The sequence below is a fragment of the Gavialis gangeticus genome, unplaced genomic scaffold (genome assembly GCF_001723915.1).
Source record: "Gavialis gangeticus isolate Ggan-Ray unplaced genomic scaffold, GavGan_comp1, whole genome shotgun sequence".
Lineage (NCBI taxonomy): Eukaryota > Metazoa > Chordata > Crocodylia > Gavialidae > Gavialis > Gavialis gangeticus.
The window spans coordinates 14,736,870-14,748,183 of NW_017728993.1; the positions used below are offsets into that span (position 1 = coordinate 14,736,870).

General features: G+C 47.9%; 1 protein-coding gene across 4 annotated transcripts in view; it reads left to right on the plus strand.

Moving 5' to 3' along the window:
- The first annotated feature begins 6 nt into the window (after window positions 1–6).
- Window positions 7–11,314, plus strand: part of SSBP3 (single stranded DNA binding protein 3) — a 180,293-nt gene continuing 168,985 nt past the window's right edge. For all 4 annotated transcript variants that reach the window (XM_019501257.1, XM_019501258.1, XM_019501259.1 and 1 more), the window contains exons 1-4: window positions 7–139; window positions 421–493; window positions 684–745; window positions 3,188–3,272. In XM_019501257.1, coding sequence (XP_019356802.1) covers window positions 84–139; window positions 421–493; window positions 684–745; window positions 3,188–3,272 — 276 coding nt within the window. In that variant the 5' untranslated portion in view covers window positions 7–83. The remainder of the gene's footprint in view (window positions 140–420; window positions 494–683; window positions 746–3,187; window positions 3,273–11,314) is intronic.

The following is an 11,314-nucleotide window of genomic DNA, read 5'->3' on the forward strand; positions in this document are numbered from 1 at the left end:
TCGCCTCCTCGTCCTCGTCCTCCGCGTCCTCGTCCTCCTCCTCCGCCGGCGGCGGCTGCGGCTGCTCCTCCCCGCCGCGGACCATGTTCGCCAAAGGCAAAGGCTCGGCGGTGCCGTCGGACGGGCAGGCTCGGGAGAAGTAAGCGCCCGCGGCCCCTCCGCCGCTGCGGGGCTGGGCCCCGGGGGCTGGGCGAGGAGGGGGGGGCGTCCTTTTGTGTGTCCGCGCTCCTGGCTTTGTCCGGGCCCGGCCCGCAGCACCCCCGGGGGGGGCACACGGGGCGGCGGGGGGCTGCCCTGCCAGGGCCGGGGCCGCTCAACTCCCAGCAACTTTCCCGGGGGGTGGCGGTGCCCCCTCTCCGAGGGGTCCCGACGCCCGCCCCGCCGCAGCGGCGCCTGCCCCGTGTCTCTGCGCTCTTGCAGGTTGGCTTTGTACGTCTACGAGTACTTGCTGCACGTCGGAGCCCAGAAATCTGCACAGACCTTCTTGTCGGAGGTGAGTGGGGCGGGCGGCGGGCCCCCCTCCCCGGGCCTGATGGCCTTTGTTTTCCCAAGCAGGCACGGTGGCCTCCATTTTGAATTTTTATCACCTTTTGCCATTTATTGCGGTTGGCCTCGGAGCCCCCAGGCGGTTCGGGGGGCTCCGCGGGGCCGCCTGACCCGTTTGCCCGCCTTCTCCTCCGCAGATCCGATGGGAAAAAAACATCACGCTAGGGGAGCCTCCCGGGTTTCTACATTCCTGGTGGTGGTAAGTGGCCTTCCCTGTCCGTTTCACCTTCCGAGAATACCGGGGGGCGGTGGGGGGGCGCAGAAATGGGGCGAGGCGGGAGGGAAAAGATCGTCCTGGGTAAAAGTTTTGATCCTTGCCTCCTCTGGTAAGGAAGAGACGTTCTGCATGTGCTGCATGCGTGCACGACCGGTGGGTTTGCCGTTGTCGGGAATTTATTTTATTTTATTTTTTTGCACGAGTGGAAATTGTTCGTTTGGCCCCCGGGAAGATGCGAGGGGGGGGGAAACCCTGCGTCTTCCACACGGGCCTGGCGGTATCGCTCTTACTCAGGTGGAACGGGCGAGGTATGGGAGGAGGAGCTGTTTGTTCCTCCCCACCAGCTGAAGCAGAGGCATCAGGGAGCTCTCACTTCCTCAGCGGTGATTCGGGATGACTTGGCCCCTCGGGGTTACTGGGGGTGAGGGGGGGGAGATGTCATTTCCCATCCAGTGCTAGCTGGTGGGGGTGGTTTTCGTGCCAACTCAGGAGCGGTCCTTTTTTTGTTGTAGCTCCTCTGCAAAAAAATAAATATATAAATAAATAAATAAAATAAATAAAAAGTGGGTGCAGGTTGGAGGGTCCCCTCATTTCCTGCCACCCTGGAGGATCTGCCTTGAACAAAGCAAAGTTTCTCTGATTCTGCACCCGAAGGTGCTGGGAGTAGATTTCCAATCTTCTAGCTGAAGTTTGCACCAGGCTGGCGAGCTGGCCGTTTGCCGGCGAGCGCGCTGTGGCTTTTTAAGAAGTCAATAGTGCCTGGGTCGAGATGGTTTTGAGTCAGGCTGTTGAAGCGGAGGGAAACCAAAGTGTACACGCCTACCCGTTTGCCAGTGCAGGCACCTCAGGTCCGTGCGCAGCTGAGACTGTGAGCTCTCTTGCAGCCGGTTGCTAGCAGCATGCGAACTGAGAAAACCAGTTCCTAATTGCATTTGTCAACTTCATGCAGGATGCTCGCAATGCGCTCGGGCAGCTTACGGTGCTGGCTGGTCTCTCTGCTTACGGTGCTGGCTGGTCTCTCTCTCCAGATCGGATCGGTGGTGGGGAGGGGGCAGGGGGGAGCTTAGGCCGCTCGCAGAGGCAGCCTGACTTCCTGTCGAAGCCTGCAGTTTGGGTAATGAAGTTCAGAAGTAGTAGCAGGAGTTTGGGGAACATGATTGAGGCTTGTTTTCTTCTGCATTTAGAGTAGGAGAAGCAAACCGGCCAGCCTTTTACCATGCTATTGGATAGGATCCGCGGTCCATTTCAGAGCCTGCAAAACTGAACTCTGCCTGCTGCCATATGTATACTGAAGTGCACTGGATTATCATCCAGCCTTCTTCAGGCAAGGTCTGTGCTGCTAACGTCTGCTGCTAGCTTGGCCAGGCTGTTCGGAGGTGTGAAGTGTGTGTAGACACGGCGCTACTGGTACCACTGCGCTTTGACTGGCACAGCCTGTTTTGCTGTCCCACGTAAGGCGCGTTTGGCTGGTGCGGCTGCGCTCCGCACCGGGAGTGTTTTGTTGGTGCAAAATCCAGCGTTGCTCAGCTGGGGAAGTGCATTCAGTGTGGACCTGGTGCTGGTCTGTCACCTGGCAGCGTGGCACGCTGCCATGCAACTAGTGCTGGGCAGAACAATGAGTCCACAGGAAACAGTGAGTCAGCACCTTCATGCTGTGGTGGCTAATGCTCTGCCTTGGAGGGAGCAGTCCGAGGGGGCGTTTTCTGAGAGATTTAGGCGACGGCTGGAAGTCTTGCACGGATGGGCGCACGCGTAGTTCACACAAGAAGAGCTTGTGGTGACATTTCTGGAGCGGGCTTGCCCTTCCGGTAAGGGAGCTCTTCGGGTTGTTGCAGCGTGCTCGGGTCCAGCTGATGAGCAGTAGACGTTGAAACGCCCCATGGAAGTCTTGCAAAGGGATCTCCCAAACTTTGAATACTGAGAGGAGTAGAGATGGGTGAGCGTGGTGTGCTCTTGGAGCCTAGAGCTGAAATAGCTGCCTGCTGGCCAGCTTTTTTTCTTGGCTGATTTAGACAGTTTGGGAGTTGAGGGAAAGACATCGGAGGGTGACAATGCTGATAAGCCCTTCAGCTGAAGTTTTAGAAGTCCCTGAGTTACTTCGTTCCGTCCAGCAGATTGTCAGCTCCCTGTAATTGTCACCTACGTGTTTAAAAGGTCCCTTCAGCTCTTAAAATTACCTGGCTCGAGATTTCTTTGTTGGAGTTGTTACTAGAAGGTTTAAAGGGTGATAAAATGGGATACGTGGTCTTGACGGACCTTAAATTCACTCCTTAACCACACGCCAAATGAGGTGGAAAGCCGCTCACCTTGAGCGAGCTGTCGGCTAAGTTTGTACTATGGTATTGTACATGTGCTGTTACTTATGCAAGTCATAATTAGTAACTGGATCCTGTTTTGTTGTTTTTTCTTTTCCCTGCCATGCAGCGTATTTTGGGACCTTTACTGTGCAGCTCCTGAAAGGCGAGATACTTGTGAACATTCAAGTGAAGCAAAAGCCTTTCATGATTATGTGAGTAACAATTTTTAATCCTTGTGCTAATTGCAGGGTTGGAGAGATCAAACTTCTTCAGCGTTGAAAGCAAGCGTGTAGCCAACTGGCGACAGCTTTTCTTTTTTTTTTTTAACCAGCAGTGTTCTGACTGGGTTGAAGAGTATTTCATAATGTTGCAATTATGTAAATGACTTCAGATACTTATCTTAAGTACTTAAGGGCATATTCAGACCCTTGGTGGAATTAAGTCGTTTTGCCGAGCAGTGGACGACGGAAGCCCTGCAGTAGCTGTGCTGTGGGGAGCAGTGATGATATTTTCCACACTGAGGACAGACCTCATTTATGAACTTTGTCGCACAAGTGAGTGTGCTCAGTGTCTGAACGCGAACAGGGGAAATTCTTCAAAATGTTGGGTCTCCAGCCCAGGAAAAATCTAAGTGTTCATTGGAGACAGCGTGCACTTAGATGCTTGCTCTGGCTAGCCAGTATTCATGTCTCAAAAATATCAATATAAAGGTACTTCATTACATTAAGACTGCATTGCAGTCTCTTTCTCTCTCTCTCTTTCCTTTTTAAAAAAACAAAAAAACCCTTTTTGGTTGAAGGTCCATTTCTTAATGGCTGTGAAAGAGCTGGAAAAAGATGGCTTAGAAATGAAGTGGACGTTGCTGTGTCTGAGCCTGACGTTGGTGGCTGATTGGATGGGCTCAATTTTGGAGGATTGGATTGGCTGTGGTACTCTTCCAGCGTGGCTGGGTGGCTGTGGCGTACCTGCAAAGGAAGGTACATGAGCCCCAGGTCAATAGCCGAGGCTCTCTGCAGTTGGTTTTTGCTTGCAGGACAAAGGAGACCACATTCAAAGCGACCATGTGACGAGAAGCCTTGGAGATGAGGCATGAGGCTTTGCAGTAACCTGAACCTGTCAGTGGGGACATCTCCCCAAGCCAGGCTGGCTGTTGTGTAGGCTTGCAAGTAAATAGATGCATTTTACAACTTGCTCAGCTCTGCTGTGACCCATGGACAGTGGGTTGTCGGCCCGGGCAGCGATTCCGAGCGTGGGGGGGACTTTAAGTGAATCGATATGAAGAGATTTGGTTATTTTTGCTCTTGTCCCACTGGTGCACCCTCTTGCCTGTAGCAGCCAGATAACCTTGTTGTTGCTTTGGTTTTTATTAGGCATCATGTGGCCCTTACAGCAGGGTTTACTAATGAGCATCCCCATTTATCAGGCCACTTTTAACTGTCTGTGCTCTGAATTCTGCCAGGACAGCAAAGGGTGCAACCGCAGAAGAAAGCGTGCGGGCTGCTCCTTTCCGAGTGAACGCACTCAATTAAGGCTGTAACGTTCCCATACACTTCAGCATGAGTGATTAGGACAGTGGCAGAGGGGGGTTGCCAGGGGATATTGGTGCAGGCTGGGGGAATATTGTCAAACGCATTAGCAGTAGTATGGGCAGCCTTCTTCCGATGAATGGCGCTGCTGGTCAAGAACAGCATAGAGCTGTTTCTCCTTGCTCTTGCGATTTTCCAGCCAGCTTGGGTGCATACCTGTTGCCCAGAGCCCATGCGAGCACTCGTCTTTGGTGCGTGGGTGAGCTCCAGCCTCGCTACAGACCTTCACGCCACTCCTTGCCCATCTCGCAGTGGGGCATTTGTTGCAGGAATGACAAAATCCCAGAGTGTTTGTGGGTTATAAATAGTGAAGTGCAGCTTGCAAATATTTGCTGTAGATGTGCCAAAGCTGGGCGAGGCCATGTCTTCAAAATGGATTGGCAAAGAGGTGTTCTCATAGATGCTCTACCTTAATGTGACCCAGTTGAGAGCTGCTGAAGCAGTACAAGGGGGAGATGGTTAGAGACTCTTCTGGTGGCTTGGGTCTGTCTTTCCAGTGTGGTTCTTTTTTCCCCTAAAGGTCACTTGTGGTGGAGTTTAGTCTTGAGGCTGCCTGACAAGAAGGGGGTAGCTTAGTATGCCCCAGGTGCCGTTGAATCTTGGTTCTGTTTGTGTCATAATGTCATTTATGTATTACCTTTTTAAAGGGTAAATTCGACTTTGGTCCCCTTAGCCAAGGGTTACAAGAAAACTGGTGCAAAGCTGGTTGCCAAACGATCTCCCATGTTAGGGACGTTTTTTTCCGCGCTTAAAACCCTGGTGGACACAGCCAGTCTGGAAGCACCTCTTAGTCATTCTGGATTTCCAAAGTACTTTAAAACTGCCCAACTTGCAACAGCAAACCCAAAATGTCTGTCTTGTTTGGGTTGTGGTTTTTTTTGTTGTTGTTGTTGTTGTTGTTGTTGTTGTTGTTGGAGGGGGTTAGATCTTGGATGCAAAGAGAGAAGGTGTGTGGGATAGCACCAGACGCCAAGATACAGTAATGCTACATTAGTAGCAGCCTTATAATAATGTCTGAGGATTTAGTGTATTTAGAGAAATTAATCTTTTTTAGCTTGGTAATAATTCTAACAATAGGCCTGAGTGCATTAGATGATTCGCATAAACTTCTTTAATACATGTTGCTTTAAGCTTATAGTAAATAGACACAATCCTGATTTGTGTTTTTTTTTTTTTAATTCTCAGTGTAATACAGTTTCATAACAGCCCTTTTTAGTTTACCTTTTTAGCTTTATTATAAAGACTCATAAGGAGATTTTCCATCTTTGCCCTCCCTCCTTCATCTCTTTGCTTTCACTGTTTTATTGCAATTGTCCTGTTTTGGGCTTTAAATGGTTGATTATATTTCTTCTCCGTAATGCTGCATATTGTAGATGCTTATGGATTTCTTTCCTCCTCCTCCCCCAAAGAATCAGTGTTTTCGCAGCAGGAGTAGATAGTGTACTTTCCGGGGTGCGTAATCTACCTATATAAAGCTTAAATATTGACCAAAGAAAGGAACTGTATGATAAACTTTTTTGTGTGAATAGGAGCTTGTTTCTTTGAGGGCCATGTCCACGGCCCATGGTTCATGTGTGCATGCGTGTGTTTCAAATCCAAACACACACAGCACAGATCTGGGGCTATGATGCCAGATTCTTCTTAAATCACTGCACCAGACCCATCTACTGTTGACACACCTCTTTGTCACTGAATTTCTGCTCTAGGGGGATGTTGGTGCGTATCTTTGCTTGTGTAACACATGCAAGAACAAGGAGTCAGGGGCTGTTGTTTGCATGTGCGAGTCGGGGGGTGAGGGAGGCGCAGGTAATTCATCCTATTGTGATTCCTAAAGTACATCAGTCTTTAAAATACTTACTCGGTGTGTCCCGAGTTTTTAAGTTACTGTGTTTAAGCAGAGCACCTGCTGCTGGAGTTGAACAAGGTAGTGAAAATGCATGTTAAAGGATCTGCAGATCTTGCCATTCTCGGATCCAGGGTCTGATGGTTGCTCAGTAGATCCAGCTGGAATTTGATCCTTTGCCTTCTGCCTTTCGGGCTGGAAGGTGCTGGGACTGCTCCTGCTGCACACTTTACATGGCAGCTGCTCTGCGCTTCCAGTGAATCATGTGAACTCCCAAACAGTGCTTGGCTGAGAGCAGGGACGGCACACCACGAGGTGTAAATAATGTGGACTCCAGGACAAACGTACTGGGCTGGGAAAGCATGTTTGCTACTTCTGTTTATTTGCTATGCAGACTGAGGAGGAGGAAAAAAAAATGAGTAGGGCCTATGCAAATCACAAACCGAGTGGACAGATGACTGATTTTGTATGTTGGATGTGGTAAAAAAAATAACCTATTCTAGGGCTTGGCGCAGGCTTGTAGAACATCATATTTAAATTTCATCCATTACGGAGTACGACTTTTGGAGGTGGCCTATGTTTGCCATGCACAACACCCACAGACTCTGTATTTACTACACCACTATAAATATACAATGGTGGGATGCTGTAAACCTTCCACCTTGTGCAACAGAGCGCTGTAAGAGTGCCAGGCCTGGATGTGCCTGAAGACTTGCCCTGACACCATGTTGGCAAGTGTCTTTTGCTTGCCTTCTCCCATTATTAATGGCAGAGGTGTGGTCACTTGGAGGCAGGAGGAGGTCCTGCTCTCTACATCGCCTGGCTTAGGAAGCTCGTGCTTTAAAAGTAAGAGCCACGTGCTTCGTTAGCAGTGTTAACAGCGGGATTTGCATGCTGTGTCATTTCCATTTCATTTCCCAGTATAACTATATGAAAATTAATAGTAGCAGCAGGACAAATTACCAATTTCCCCATTCGGATTTTAATATTTAAAAAAAAAAAAAAAAAAAGTCGCACTTTCACTTGAGTGTTTCATGACTTTTTTTGATGGCTGCTTGATCTCATGCAAGCCCTTCCATCCTTGGGAAATGCAATGTGCTGCTCGGAGTCTGATCTCTTCGCTCCTTCGCCAAGCTGCCTTTTGCCCCGGTGTGGCTGTGTGCATAACACCTGTTAGCTGCCGAGCAGCAGCGAAAAAGGAGGACTCTTATTTTGTGCAAACGCCACATATTCCCAGTGTGCGTGAAACTCTGTTAACTCTGCTAACAAATTGCACTTACTTGTAGGTGTGTCAGCCATTCTACCACATGTGTAGAAACAGGTGATCCAAAAGTCAAAAGCATCAGCACACAAGTTGGTTGGAAGCCACATGCCTTGATTTCCAGTTGATCTGTTTGGAGTTTTTTGGTTGTTTTTTTTTTTAATTTTTCCCTTTTACTAACATGGTGCTGATCCTAAACTGTTGATTTGCTTTATTTCTGAATCTCCTACGCAGGGAGAATCCGATCAAAATTGGACATTTTTTAAATTTGTTTGTTGATTAAGTCTTTGCTTCAGTCATTTGGAATCATGGAAATACCAGAGGGGTGAGGAACCCTCCCAAATCGGTCTCCAGTTTCAGTATTTTTATGCGTCTTTCCAATAGAAAATGTTATACTCTCTCTGGAGGCTACTGCTGTTGGCACGGTTGTCTTTATCTTGCTTCTAGTCAAAGCCCCTCTGTAAGCACACTCATATTACAGTGTGGCTGTGTTGCCAGACGCTCTTGTTGCAGGTTTCATTGTGCATCTTCTGAGCTGGTGAGCTACAAAGGGATTGTACAGCATGACAGGGAATTTCAACCACCACGTTATCTCAGAATTGGCCGATTGATGGTTGCAGTTCAGCATTTCAACATTGTGAAAGCCAATACAATTTGAGTTAGCTGTGATGACTGCCAGTTTAAATACCGCAGTGAATTTCTGTCAAATAGCTAATACGTAGAATGGGGAATTGCAGAAAACTTGATCACCAGAACCACTTTAGTCGATTTTGGCCTCCAGCTACACAAAATGAACTTAAATCTAGTTGACTGTCGCTACATACTTTTTGTGGCATTATTCTGTCTGCACAGCCTACTTTGAGTGGAACTTGGGGGCAGGTATCGAGAACAACCTGAATCCCCTTGGCTGCAAGTTTCTCCCCTCCAAAATGCATGCATATGTAAATGGCAGAAAGAGGTCTGTCCCTGTCAAGTGGTATATTGTGGGGAAAATACTAAATTATTATACAATCTGTGCTTGCATTTAGAAATAAGGCTTTACTTTCTTAAACAGCTTTTATATTTTTAAAATCATATATCAGTCTAGCTCCTCCTGTCCAATTTTTTTTTTTCCTGTCTTGAAAAATGCTTTGCTAAAGGATTGATGGTCAGTGCAAGACAGACTGTGATTAGTCCTGGAAGAGATGGTACAGCTGGTTCAGCAAAAATAACTTGCCTGCTTCTGATATCTAACAATCCAGTTCCTCCCTTCTGTCCTCCTTTTCTTTACTACCTAAAAATTGCCCCTTGAATTAAAATCTGAAGGGTGTCTTTTGGAAACCCCTTATGCAGGAGTTGTGGGAATGCTTTTGTTCTTAAAAGGTATAAATGGTTTGGAGTCAGTGTACATGGTTTTAATTAGCAGGGAATGAGAGGCGAGTTTGAGCTCCTACAGTGGACCCTCATCCTGGCTTATATGTATTTTAGATGCGCTCCCCACCTGGCCACAGGGCAAGGGTGTGATCCCGATACTGTGCCTTTTGAACCCAGACGGCCAAGCCAGTTCCTCAGATCAACAGTTGTATCTTCTGCAAGTGCTACCTGGCGGGAGGTATTGCTTTCTCAGGGACAGGCTGGCCACAGCATATTTTTAGCGGGACTGTCCATTGCTGTTGCATGTTTGCTCCAATAATCATCTCAGCTCACTTTTTGCCTTGCTGCTGCCCACCTGATAATCCGCACAATTTTAAGTGTGGCTGCATAGTGCCCTTGTGTTGGGAGTCTTTTAGATTACTGTTGGTTGTCTGTAAGGGGCGATCCTGCTGCCTTGAAGCTTTGTTTTAACCATTGATCCAAACTCTTGCTCTGATGTTTTATCCAGTGCAGTTTTGTCATGGTCTCCAGAGTTTTGGGCCCAGTTATGGCTGCTGACCCACATCTGTGCCCATTAGCAGCATGCAACCGAAGGCAGAAAAGCCTGCACTGGAGGAATGCGAAGTAGCGATGCCTTCAGGAGGTGCAAAGTGTTGCTGTGGGTGGGCATTGTGCAGTACTAGCTGAGAACATATCACCTCTTAACCACTAATATACATGCAAGTTGTTCTGCCTGTTGCGACTCCTCCTGTATTTCAGTATCGAGGCCGTCAGCATGTGTATTTCTGTCACTGAGTTTGCTCCTAGAAGCCAGCCAAATTGAGCTGTTGTTCTTGGCTTGTGTTTAATCCACGGCCTCCTATAACTTCCTAGTCATTTGGATATTTCATGCCGGAGTCAGAGCTCACTTAAACACCACTGCTGCCACTTCACTTAGGTTACGGGCTCATGAACAAGTTACCACCAGATAAGGGGGAGAGTGTGAATTTATAGCATGCTCTTACCCTGTGATAAGTGTCTCAGTAGCTTACAACACAGTGGGCTAAGCTCCCCTGCATTTACCATAGGATAAGAGCCAGCACGTGGACTGCTACTTCAAAGTAGCTATTTGCTGCAAGGTAGAACTAGAAAAAATTAGGGTTGGAGGGGACCTCGGGTGGTTATCTAGTTCATGCTCCAGGTTACCTTACAGTAACTTATTCAGGCTGCCATGCCTGTGAAGGAGTACTGTCTTTTGACTATAAACAGCATAGGGCCTTTGCGACCCAGCTGGCATCTATGCGAGGGCAGGGGTGCATGTGTTCAGTCCATGCTCCAGTGTGTGACGGAGCTTTTTCTCTAGGGAATTCAGTGTCATTAGTTAGAAGCCATGGGGAGCACGTCTGCGGCTACCTAGTAAATATTATGCAGCACAGGTTCAGCAAGTGCCCAGCATCAGTGGTGGTGCTACCATGCAGGTTCTGCCAAGGCCAAAGAACAAAACCTGTTCCTTGGGCAATCGGTAAAAAAAAAACAACCCCAAAAAACAAGTTCTGGCCTTTTCCCTCCGAACGAGGGAAATGAGGGGATTGCCAGGGAACTTCTCTTCCGACAGATCCTCATGGCTTTGCTACAGGGGAACGCTTGCTCAGACACGATTAAACTTCCCCGGTGAGAAATACGCCTTTTCCCTCAGTGTGGCATATCCTGATCTGCTCGGGAGAGACAGAGTTTCCCAATAGGTAACCAGAGGAATTTCCTCCAGGCTTGGCAGCTCTCCAGGTACATCTGCAAAATTTCCAAGTGGCTAAAAAGTGCAGAATTTCCCCCTCCCTAGCAACATGCTGATAGATAAATATATATATTTATTAGTCCTCTACCCATGTGTCCACCGTTTCTTTTTTTTTTTTTAATAGAGATTCTGTGGGGAAAGGAGGTTGTCTTTGGTAAGGACAAACTTTGTGCCCAGAGAACCTTTGAGGATAGTTTCGAAAGAAGACTACTTGGGTAACTTTTAGGTCTGGGAGAAACTATTAAAAAAAACCTCCCAAAATCAGTTTTATGTATATAAAAGAACTGTAGGAGGGGTGGGGGGAAGCAACTCTGCACCATATATATACCATGCAGGTTGTGTGTGTGTATGTGTGTGTGTATATATGTATGTATATGTATATATGTGTGTGTGTATATGTGTATGTGTGTGTATGTGTGTGTGTGTGTGTGTATATATGT